Source organism: Amblyomma mixtum, chromosome 7 (assembly GCF_055824585.1).
Source record: "Amblyomma mixtum isolate Tamu chromosome 7, ASM5582458v1, whole genome shotgun sequence".
NCBI classification, from domain to species: domain Eukaryota; kingdom Metazoa; phylum Arthropoda; class Arachnida; order Ixodida; family Ixodidae; genus Amblyomma; species Amblyomma mixtum.
Genome location: NC_143018.1, coordinates 102707698 through 102720191, shown reverse-complemented (window position 1 = coordinate 102720191; position 12494 = coordinate 102707698). Strand labels below are relative to the sequence as shown.

Sequence of the window (12494 nt, the reverse complement as noted above, 5' to 3'; positions counted from 1 at the left end):
AATTCCTCTACTTTCCCTCTTAATGCTAACTCGTTAATAGCCTTTCGCTTCACCAGTTTCCTCCGTTCCCTCTTCAAATCTAAGCTAATACGAGACCTTACCATTCTGTGGTCGATGTAACGAACCTCCCCGAGGACATCCACATCCTCTACGATGCCAGGGTGTGCACACAGTATGAAGTCTATTTCATTTTTAGTCGCACCATTGGGGCTCTTCCACATCCACTTCCTGTTTGCTCGTTTGCGGAAGAAGGTATTCATAATCCGTAAATTATTTCTATCTGCGAACTCTACTAATAACTCTCCCCTACTGTTCCTAGAACCTATGCCATACTCACCTACAGCCTTGTCTCCAGCCTGCTTTTTACCTACCTTTGCATTAAAGTCGCCCATCAGTACAGTGTACTGTGATTTTACTTTTGGTCATTGCCGATTCCACATCCTCATAGAAGCTTTCAACTATCTGGTCATCATGGCTTGATGTAGGCGCGTAGACATGCACCACCTTCAGCTTGTACCTCTTATTAAGCCTAATTACAATAGCTGCCACTCTCTCGTTAATACTGTAAAACTCCTCGATGTTGCCAGCTATATCCTGATTTATGAGAAATCCCACACCTACTTCTCGCCTATCTGCTAATCCACGATAGCACAGTACATGCCACCCCTTTAGTACTGTATACGCCTCATCTGTCCTCCTAACCTCACTAAGCTTTATGACATCCCATTTAATACCGGATAATTCCTCCAGCAGCACTGCTAAGCTAGCCTCACTTGATAAGGTTCTTGCGTTAAACGTTGCCAGGTTCAGTTTCCAATGGCGGCCTGTCCGGAGCCAGAGATTCTTAGCACCCTCCGCTGCGTCACAGATCTGACCGCCGCCTTGGTCAGTTGCTCCGCAGCCGCTGGGGACTGAGGGCCGAGGATTATTTGGTTTGTTCATATAAGGTTGTGGCCAAGTACTACACCAGGGTGGCCAAATCCTGTTCTGGTGAGGAAGTGCGTTGTCGGTTCTGGTCACCAAAATCAGGCCGCACTCCAAGCCTGGTTGTGCAATTCCATCGACAGGCGGAGTTCTTTTTTATCCGGTGGAGAATTGCGTGGCAACGGGAATCGAGCCCCGGTCCTCTTGCACGCGAGGCGGATGCTCTACCTTTACGCCATCGCTGCGGATGGCATTAGAGCAATGGTAAAGACCAATTAGACTAATTAACCTTTACAGTCAGATCACCTAAATAAATAAAACCGAGTAGGAAATTGGTCGAGTTGTGGAATCGAACGAGGGCCTCAGGAGTGCGAGACGAGCACACTAACTGGTCCGCCATTACAGCCCGATGGTTTGGAATAAACAAAGGCGCGTCTAGCTAATACGGCACCTCCGGCGCTCCCATCCTCCTCTCTTCTCTTACGGCGAGGTTCAGGTGTCCACCGAGATATGCGAGACAGATACATTTCCTTTCCTCAAAAACCAATTTACCGTCGAGCAAGGCATAGAGCCGAGCGGGCGATGGCGTTTGTGGACTCCCTGCGAGCGTTGCAAGACACTGTCGCGTTCCACTCTCAGAGGCGAACCTTAACATCTTAACCACACATCAGTGACTAAAGCAGCAACACGGCGCTTAAGGCGTTCGCCTCATCGCACATTAGGTCAACAAAGTGCCGCCCTGAATTTTTTATGCGAAGCATATTACTAGAGCTGCACTACAGCCCGTCGAGCGCGGCGGTGGAGCTACCATTGACCTTTAGCGTGACCACGTGACACTACGTGACAACATGACGTCACAGCAGAGGAGAGATGGGCTGCCGGCTCGCGCGGTCGGCCGCGGCGGTGGAGGCTCCACATCAGAGGCGCTGCAGCTGACCACGTGACGCTACAGCAGCGGTATAAAGCTGAGCTTGCCTCGGTCTCTGTCCTCGCTTCGGCGAGCGCGGCTTCGGCCGCTTATCTGATTTTTTCAGCAGCGTCCGCTCCGGCAGACGCAGTTGTTGCTGCGACGCGCGTCTTTTCTTGCCTTTTTCTCTTTCCTCTGATCTCTTACCTCTCCTCTATCTGCACGTGGCATCGGTGGTGGCTTGTCTAGAGCCAGTAGCAGGCCCGTGCAATTTCCTTTTCATCCTTCTCTCAGTCACAACAACAACAACAACTCCGGGCACTTACGAGGCGGCCAGGTGTTGGGATGCCGCCTAGAAGCAGGGCTGATTTGAACGAGAAGCGAAAGCTTCAGAGTGCCACAGAGACCGATGAAGAGCGGGATGAACGTCAACCAAGGAAAGCCATGTATTACCAAGCCTAGCCATCAATATGCTTCGCATCTGACTAGGCTTAACCTTAGCTAAGGCTCAGCCATTTTTTTTTGGTGGAAACAACATTTCACTGATCCAGGCCGATACGGAGGGAGCCTTTCTGGCCATGCCGTCGGCCACATTCAACAAAAATGCGCTAGAGGCTGTTGAAAAGAATTTTCGAATGACAAAGGTCAAATTAGCAAAGGTAAAATCTACAGCCATTTGTCTCCGTTAAAAAAATTGCGTTAGGAAGGCTAACTGTGGGTATCTGTGAATGCAGAGACAAAGGTTTAAATGTGGTTTTGATTGCAAGAACCCACATGATAAGGATTCGATTTAGATGTACTCTTACGGAAAGAGATGTATGGCAGAGACAAGTCAGTACCTGCTGAGACAACTACACAAGGTGTCGCATAACATTAAGAAAATACCGAGCAGACATAATGATCAAGTTGTATTCTCCGCGCCTTGTAAGCTTTCAAGACTTTGTGCCATGACCAACAGAGAAAAGCGGCCGGCTTGCACCATGAAACACAAAAAAAGTTCACGCAATGCAGGACACAAGTGGTTTACGGGATACCGCTTAGCTGTGGCCTCGTTTACATCGGGCAAACAGGTCGTTGTTTTAATGAGCGTGCAAGTGAACATTTCCGAAACTTGCGAAACAACGAAAGAAGCTTCCTGGTTGACCACTGCAAGAGCTGTTCTAATTGCCGTCCCGAATTTGAGAAAACTAGATTTTTGAAGAGTCGGAAAGATAAAACTGAGAGAAAAATTGTTGAGGCATATTTCATCGAAAAAGCTGGAAACAAATGCGTTTGCACGCCTTCCATTATGCTTAGCAGCGCCGAGACGTCTTTTATAGAAGGTTTTTTTGTTGTTCGCATATTTTCCTTGGTTTTGCGCTCTTATTTCGTCCTTTCTTTCGGTGTTTTACAATTTTTAGATTCTTAGACGCTAAGACGACTGTTCTTCAGGAATGATCTTCAGTTTTTATCACTTGACGCTAGGTGCTGTATCTTCAGACTTCATCCCTTCTTATTGTTATTGTTGGTCATGTTTTTTCCGGGTTATTGTTGGTCATCTTTTTTCACGTGGTTTTATCTCATACTATTTCGTTTTTTTGCTCTTTTTCGCCTTCATCACGCTTTTCATAATTCATTAGTGTGGACTTGTCATGCCCCAGTGCCTCGTTTCTGTTTTCTTTTAGCCCTGTTTGATGTTGTTATTGTTTCTGCTGGCGAGAAAATAATTTGGCTTCCCAAGCTCTGTTTGTATTACATTCTGTAATGATCAGCGTTACTTTATTGCTAGTGTTCGCATGAATTGCCGTTTGATATGTACAACGTTTACGCATTTGTTGATATGGCTTGGTTGTTGTATAAAAGGCAGGCTTGGTGCAATAAACCCCAGTTGCAAGTTGGCGTCAGTCCTGTATTTTGTGTGCCTTCTGTGTCCCCGTTTCTTGCGCCATTACCAGTTTTTTCTGTCAAACATGAACCAACTCGCCCAAACTAGAGTTTTACTTGAGACCTAAGATCTTTGAATACTGGCGACCAATTTTCTCTAAAAATTCTGTTTAATTTGGGAATTGTTACGGAAAAAAGTCCGTACGCTATATGATGTACATGATTCTATTGTTATTGTTGATCTGTTTTATTCAATCCCCCATACAGAGTTGTTGATTGGAGCTGAGTTTAGAATTGAATGACAATATGGTAGTGCCTCTTTCCAGAAGACTGGCGGTGTTTCAGTAAGAAATTTCGTCTGGCTTTTAGGATTTACCTATATTCCACTATTGTCTCCTAACTAAGAGTAGCATTTTGGGCACAAAAAGAAGCAAATTGTATTGGGTCTTATGTGGCCACCGTGTTAAGCAATATTTTCCTAGCGGGTTTTGACAGAGTAGTCCTAAACTGTTTTAGATATGCTGACGCATTTTTAAGCGTTTCAAATAAGTAGAGAACCTCGAACTACATGTCAGTAGTGCAAGAGGGGTTACGTAGCTTTAAAGTAGAAGGGAATTGTATACACTGCACCTATAAGCTTCCCTAAAACCAGAAGCTGGTTTTTGGGCATTAACAAAACCATTAATGACGGAAGCGTTCGCTGGAAGTATTGCCCACGGGCACGCGAGGAACTGTTGCCATTCGACTCAGCCCACTGTAAGACAGTTAAACGAGCCAACGCTCTACTGTGCCTTCAAGCTTCCCTGAAGAAATCTTGCTGCCAAAAAGCGCAGGAAAGCTTCGAAGGGCTGCAACAAGCCGGCTATCCTACTTTGCTGGTACGCTCAGTTGCTGAAGCGTTAATGAAAAAGATGAGAAAAAAAAGGTGTAATAACACCGAAAAAAAATATAAACCCTTCATAAATGCATATACTCATAATGTAGCACACAATCTGAAACATGTTAGGGCAAAGCTTAAGGTTCTTGTAGTTTTTTCCGCCCAAAAAAAAACGGTCCTCCTCTGTAGAAAAACGGGTCCCAACAAGCCGCAAAAAGCAGAATGCAAGAAAAAGCATACAACGCCGTTTGTAAAATGTACAGTGCGTGTAGTATATTATATCCCTTGACACATGGGAATTCTTACATTTGCAAAACGCGCCGATGTATTAATGGTTGCCTTGCTAATCATTATAGCGTGTTAAAGAACGGCACGGGTACTCTCTTAACACATCCATGTAAAGCGTCCGGAAAAAAAGAAGAAAAAAATATGCCAGGCGAAGTTGAAGGAAACAAAAATCCTAAGCAGGGGCAAAGATACCACTTCCCGTGAAATTATACAGGCGTTCCGCAACAAACAAAGGCGGAAGTTATTGTGTAAGCACACCCTCGCTTACAATTTACAGAAAAAGTGTCCTTTTAGATATTTGTTGAGAGACGTTTTTTTTTTCTGAAGCCATTTGTTATCTTTCTTTGATTCTACTTGTGCGGGTCCTCCTCTCTGCTCGTGCCTTTTTGCCTATATATTCACTCACTTTTCAAGTGAAGGAGCAGTGCCAGTTGCACTTGTTTTTTTTAAACGTTGATTTTGAGTAGGCTTGTACAGGCTCTGTTAACCATTATTGAAAGTGGTGTTACTGTGTTTCTAGAGGCTGGTATTATCAAAAAGAAAATTCATGAGTTCCACTTGCATGGAGGTTTCCTTGCTTAATGATTCTGTTTAGCAAAAATGTGTACGAACGTTCATAGAATTTAATGTAATGCTTCTTTTTTCAGTTTTCTAAAGTACACGTGAGATTGCAAAGAATCTACAAGGAAAGACAAAAGGAAAATGCAAGTAGAAAAGAAACAGCAGTCCATGTGAGTAAGCATATGCAAAGATGAACGTTTACCTTTTTAAAGCTCTGCCAGTTGGTTATATTTTTGAACTTCATTGTAATGGAATATTTCCATCAGTTTCATTTCGCAACATAACGCAAATAATTTGAAGAGGCGTGATTGATGGTTGCTAAGGCCCATAAGTGTTTTTGCGTATAGTCGACATTGAAGAAATGTTTATCCCCTCGCCATTTTTCAGTTGTACATACTATTGTGAAAGGGGACAGCTAAGGCGCCTTGGACGTGAGACTAAAAGGGAAGTCAATACCGAACGTCTGGCCTTCAGAGTCTTTAGTTCGAAGAGGTGCTTCCCGAGCGCTGCGTTCGTGAATCAATCAGCCCAACTTAGTCTGCATTTTAACTACACTGAGCTAATCTTTTCAGAGAATTTTAAGTGCTTTAGCTCTTACTACTTACGTTTCTCACGGACCCGTTTGAATGCAATGAGGGTCTATTTCGTATATCACATAGCAACAGTAAGCTCTAAAGCCTCGGTGTATCAGTATACTTTCGGTCCGTTATATAGATATGTGCCAGTAGAGCGGCCATCGAAATGGAACCTACAGCCACCACCACTTGCATGAAATTTAGAGGCCATCCGTATGGCGCAGAATGTTCGAGTGGTCCTAAGGAGATCGCTCTGATGCATGTATGAAGGCCCGGTGTTCGCCAGCTTCATCTCGGATTTCGCGAAGGCATTTAGGAAAACGGGTATGGCACCGGAGCGCACAGCAGCCTGCAAACTCCCCCCACTGTCAGATCAACGCATAGCAGCTATTTCATGATTTGTCTTTTTTCAACCAATGATCTCTAGCGACTCCACGATTGCTGTGCGGTGAACGACAGCCAACAAGGCAGTTCTCGCCTATGCCTCTCAAGCTGGTCGTGAGCAGAGCCGTTGTCCAACATTTTTCAACTTTTCTTGTCACCAATGTCATCGCGTTGATGCTGGAAGTGCTTCCTTTACGGTTCGCTTTTCCAGTGGCTACTCCTACTGACCTTAACGCCACCCTTTTCTGCGTGGTTACGGTTAATTTGAGGGGGTGGTCAACATCGCGATGTCGAAGCCACTAACACCCTGAGAACTTCTAAGGCCCATAAGTGTTTTTGCGTATAGTCGACATTGAAGAAATGTTTATCCCCTCGCCATTTTTCAGTTGTACATACTATTGTGAAAGGGGACAGCTAAGGCGCCTTGGACGTGAGACTAAAAGGGAAGTCAATACCGAACGTCTGGCCTTCAGAGTCTTTAGTTCGAAGAGGTGCTTCCCGAGCGCTGCGTTCGTGAATCAATCAGCCCAACTTAGTCTGCATTTTAACTACACTGAGCTAATCTTTTCAGAGAATTTTAAGTGCTTTAGCTCTTACTACTGACGTTTCTCACGGACCCGTTTGAATGCAATGAGGGTCTATTTCGTATATCACATAGCAACAGTAAGCTCTAAAGCCTCGGTGTATCAGTATACTTTCGGTCCGTTATATAGATATGTGCCAGTAGAGCGGCCATCGAAATGGAACCTACAGCCACCACCACTTGCATGAAATTTAGAGGCCATCCGTATGGCGCAGAATGTTCGAGTGGTCCTAAGGAGATCGCTCTGATGCATGTATGAAGGCCCGGTGTTCGCCAGCTTCATCTCGGATTTCGCGAAGGCATTTAGGAAAACGGGTATGGCACCGGAGCGCACAGCAGCCTGCAAACTCCCCCCACTGTCAGATCAACGCATAGCAGCTATTTCATGATTTGTCTTTTTTCAACCAATGATCTCTAGCGACTCCACGATTGCTGTGCGGTGAACGACAGCCAACAAGGCAGTTCTCGCCTATGCCTCTCAAGCTGGTCGTGAGCAGAGCCGTTGTCCAACATTTTTCAACTTTTCTTGTCACCAATGTCATCGCGTTGATGCTGGAAGTGCTTCCTTTACGGTTCGCTTTTCCAGTGGCTACTCCTACTGACCTTAACGCCACCCTTTTCTGCGTGGTTACGGTTAATTTGAGGGGGTGGTCAACATCGCGATGTCGAAGCCACTAACACCCTGAGAACTTCTTGTAGTCCCGTTTGCAAATTTACGACGGAGGCTGTTGATTTGGAACCTTGAAAGCTATTTTGCGTACCGTTATGACTTATATCTCGGAGATGAAGAAACAAAGAGCTGGGGTATTTCGCGTTTTGAGGGATACTATATCAAGGGCCTGTGGAGGTCGCCTAGAAGGTAACCGCGGCCAGACTATTAGAGAGCTGACGGAGAAGAGATTGCGGCAGAGCAGCGGCGGCACCGTCCGTACGAGGCCGAGGTTGGTTGGTTGTTGGTTGGCCTGAAAAAAATTGCATATACCCACAAGGTCCAGAGTGTTCTTTTTTGCGCGTGCCCATCGCTTCGTCTTCTCTGCGCGTGCTGAAACGGTGGCGATACAGAAGCCCCCGCCCAGCGCCAGTGACGAGTGCCGAGTAAAACTGGGAAGTAAAGGCAGGTAATTTGGTAGTCCTGGAAGGACGTGGGGCGGGAGAACAAAGCTTGGGCGGTCGAGCCTGGCTGCTTCGCCATGTGCGAGGGGTGCAGAAAGGGGACGGTGATGACAGGGGCAGCAGGCGTTAAAAGTCTCCCAGGAATCGTTGACGAGATGGTCGTGAACCAGTCTGGACGGCAACGGGCTGGGCTGACAGTGCGCTAGAGGTTTACCTGAAGGTGGACCAGCGTCTAGATTGGCGAACGTGTGAAGTGCTTCAGCCCGAGTAGCCCTAGCGCCATAAATATCCGCTTAAAGACGTAAGAGGACATAGAGGTCGATGGGCGCTACTTGTAATCAATTAGTTGATATAGGAAACAATCCTTGTTTTCTGTTTCATCTCAAAATTTTGGTAATTAATGCTCTGCAGCCCTGCCTACAAAAGAGGTGCCATATATTGTTCTGAATAACTTTCCTTCAAAGGTGTAGGCCATATGTTCTTTTCCTAAGATACGGATTAAGACAATAATCTGTAGCGTGCCTAATTTTATGTACGCTGCTGCCCTGCTTCTTCCAGGAACCTGAAAAACGCCGTCATGGAAGCACTGAACCATTTTGGATCGTATGATGACCAAGAGATTGAGGAGATCATGCAAATCCTCGACGATGTCGGCGTGAAGAGTCCAGAGGCTTTTGTATTCGTTCACCGCAAAGACATAGAAAACAGGGGAATGAAACCAGTAGTTTACGAGATTCTGAGAAAGGCATTTGGTGAGAAATTTGGCATTGTATTTGTGATACTGTGTCTAGATTTACACTGTAATAATTGAGAGCCCGGAAATCTATATCTTTTGTGCTGCATTTAGATTTTAAGAGGTGTAACGGGTGATGCAAAGTACTCAAACGAAGACTGCTGCATTGCCTATCTCGCCAGAAAAAATATATTTGGGTGCAATTCGTAGTTTCGTATCTTTTAAGCTGCGTTTTAGGAGGTGAATAACACTAAAACTAAAGAAAAATACGTCCCTACGTCACGTTCGAAGCGTCTCGTGCCAATTCTATCGGGGGCCTTCAATGATCAACATTATTTTTGTCGATTTCAGTCCGTGAACCTCCTGAGCCAATTGACTATCAAGCGTAAGATCATTTTTCATTTCTTTGCTGTCTTCTTCCTCTCAAGCAGTGAAGTGGCTTCACCCGTCGTGGATGGAAATTTGGCGCACGCAACAAACATGGACTATATATATATATATATATATATATATATATATATATGTATACGCTTCGTTAAATGAAGAAGATCGGTCTTCCGATCGAAACGTCGAGTTGAATAAATATGTTTCCTTTAACGAAGCGTATACTTCGCTATATATTCTTATAAGCAGTCTAGTACTTCACGCTTTCGCAACCTATATATATATATATATATAGATATATATATATATATACATATATATATATGTTTCCTTTAACGAAGGGTATATTTCGCTATATACTCTTGTAAGGAGTGAAGTACTTCATGCTGTCGCAACCTGTATATATATATATATATATATATATATATATATACAGGTTGCGACAGCATGAAGTACTTCACTCCTTACAAGAGTATATAGCGAAATATACCCTTCGTTAAAGGAAACATATTTATTCCACTCGACGTTTCGATTGAAAGACTGATCTTCTTCAGGAGTGATTTTACACTGTTAATGCATCCCCTTTTATAGGGGATGGCACAAAACAGGTAAGTAAGAAACACAAAAGCACATAGCAGAAAAATACACATCAAAAATTATTAGAGGGAGGGCGACCGAATCGAAAAAATAAGAGAGAGTGCGAGGAACAGGTACTCAGTAACAAAATACGACGTCAAGATGCGGCGTCTGCTTTGTTAAACACCACAGGCTTGCTTATTGACAGGCGTGTCAAGCTCCGAGATGCTCGACAGGGTGCGTGGCCGTGCAGCAACTTTCGTAGAAAAATGCGCGAACTGTGGCCAGGAGAAAAAAGAAAAAAAAAGAAAAAAACGAAAAATAAAAAATCCGACCCCCCAACAGAGAGAGCAGGCAAGAGGAAAATAAAGAAAACGAGAAAACGAAAAGAACAGGGCAGAAACGTCGGAAGAAAAAAAAACTTTAAAGCAGTGCTTTTTCTTGGCACCCTGCAATAATTCACCATCCCCGGTTGAGCGGAAGTGTCGGAAGGAATGTAAAAAATGTAAGCTTACATAGTAAAAGTAAAAAGGAAAAAGAAAGAAAAAAGAATGTGGCGTTCGCGTGACCACAAGGTGAGCACACCCGGGGGGGGGGGGGGGGGGAACGGCACAGGTGTGGCATGCAGAAAGGGGTATGACCTCAGACGACTTAGTCAGTGGTGCTTTGTTTAATTTCTTAGGCCTCTGACCTCGGAAGAGAGGTGAGGGTGCCGTAGGTTTCATTAATGCCATTTTGCACTGTGTTAAATTTAAAAATAAGATATGATTATCGTTGGTCGCGCTAACGAGTGTTTTTGAAGGTACTATGTAGTATCGTACTTTAAGTTTGTGAAACTCGTGGCCTTTCTCGCGGAGGTGTTTCGAATGAGGTAGGTTGGGGAGGGTTTTTTGGGTATGTGAGCGGTGGTTGTTAAATCTGGATCGGAAGGAATTGTCTGTTTGGCCTATGTATTGCATTCGACAGTCGCAACACTCGAGCATGTAAGCCATGTTGCTGGAGTCGCAATTTATGTCTTCCCGGATAGAATGCTTGAAAGTCCTCTTTATTGAATAAAGTGCTTAGATCAGCCACCGACACTGTCATTTTGGGCAGATGGGGTTAGGTTGTTCACGTAGTTGAGCGGTCGTTGCTGGCGAGGGAGAGAGTGCTTTAGGGTTTTGGGCGGGAATTCGTCCTGCATTTGACATAACTATTCTGCTGCTGCTCACGTTATTGGGAGAGTTCTAAGACACCAGTGCTGCACTATACAGCCGTTGCTCGCGATGGAAGAACCTTTCGCCCACTTGGCGCTGCGCGCTGAGGCAAATGGAAGCCGTGCGGTGAAGCAGAGAGGTGGCGCGATCTGACGATGTTGTCGGGTTCCTTTTTTCAACAGCGGCAATGAGATTTCGCTCCACACGAATCTATCTGTGAAAAAAAAGGCTGGCTCGTTCACTTCGTTCCCTCGTTCACTTTTCGATTATCAAGAGCCATCTGATTACCATGGACTCGTGTCATACTTAAACTATTCAAGGCTTTACTTGCCGTTTTGTTTGGCAGTACCTACAACACGAAACCACGAAATCAACATGTGCTCTCTGACAAAGCTTGGTCGTTATGCATGTCAACAGAACACGGCGCAGTGGTCTTCAGTTTTTGCTCTGGGGTATTGCGGTTGCAGAACAAGTTACACCACAACTTTTCTGACGAACTCTGTTGGGCTTGTATATACCTCAATCTTTATGAGGAAATGCTTAAAATAGCCAAAAAGCCGTCAGGACTGCGTCTGTTATCGGAGAACAAGTCATGTTTGATTAAGCATTTTTATCGGGGATTTCAGATGGGCTGAGACGGGGTTCAAAGGACTGCAGGCTGTCACCTCATCGGTGATGATGGGAATAGAAATAGCGAAAATGGCGAAATCCAGTTCATCTCGTGCCAGAGATAGTGGTGCTGAAGCCAAGAAGTAGACAAGAGGTAAGCTTGAAGTACAGAAGCAAGAAAGCTATTCAGATGGCGAACTGTTGCTGTGTGTTGGCCTCCTCAGAGAACATAGCTTTCCTGGTGCTTACTCCTGTATGCAGACACCTATTTAAAGCATGAAATGAATCAGGCAAGGATGTTGATATACGTTAGTAATGAATTGACTTTTGAAACATTTCTCTTCCAGGGACTTCCTTCTACCCTGGGAATGTTTTACTGCAACCTTTCACGGACATATCGAGAGGAACAAAAAGTAGCGGTCACCATCAACTGCAGAGTTTGCAACCTAAGCCATGTATAACTGAAACCTACTAGTTGTTTTTTTTCTGATCAGTTGCCTCTAAGCGAATAAATAATCACACTATGAGCAACTTATCGAGTTCTTTTTTCACTGTCCCGCCCACACTGCCTCCATCGCCTTTTTCTTCGGTCGACAGATGTGCTGTGAATGAAATAGCGGGCATTAGACCACACACGAAGCACCCCTTAGGAGAGAGCACGAGCGGAGCCAGCTAATGCAGTTCTTTTATTAAGTCAAGGCAACAGAAGAAACTCCCACCACTGCCACAGCCTATATCGCGAAAAATAAAACGCGCTAGAACTACTAATAAAGAAATACAAAAAACGGTTGTATATAATAACAACTTAGAAAGAAAAATCAATGCGAACAATAACGCACGAGAATATGCTGCAAAGGATATAAAATAGCTCACCTGTTCATCTTTCATACCCGTTCCTCTCTTGTACAAGAGCCGAATCAA

The 12494-nt window shown here is 44.7% G+C and overlaps 1 protein-coding gene across 1 annotated transcript in view; it reads left to right on the top strand.

Annotated features, from left to right (window-relative positions):
- Positions 1 to 12170, top strand: part of LOC149337044 (uncharacterized) — a 33948-nt gene extending 21778 nt beyond the window's left edge. The window contains exons 2-6 of the mRNA XM_089553284.1: positions 5507 to 5590; positions 8634 to 8827; positions 9160 to 9193; positions 11591 to 11727; positions 11921 to 12170. Coding sequence (XP_089409410.1) covers positions 5562 to 5590; positions 8634 to 8827; positions 9160 to 9193; positions 11591 to 11720 — 387 coding nt within the window. The 5' untranslated portion in view covers positions 5507 to 5561 and the 3' untranslated portion in view covers positions 11721 to 11727; positions 11921 to 12170. The remainder of the gene's footprint in view (positions 1 to 5506; positions 5591 to 8633; positions 8828 to 9159; positions 9194 to 11590; positions 11728 to 11920) is intronic.
- Positions 12171 to 12494: the final 324 nt, after the last annotated feature.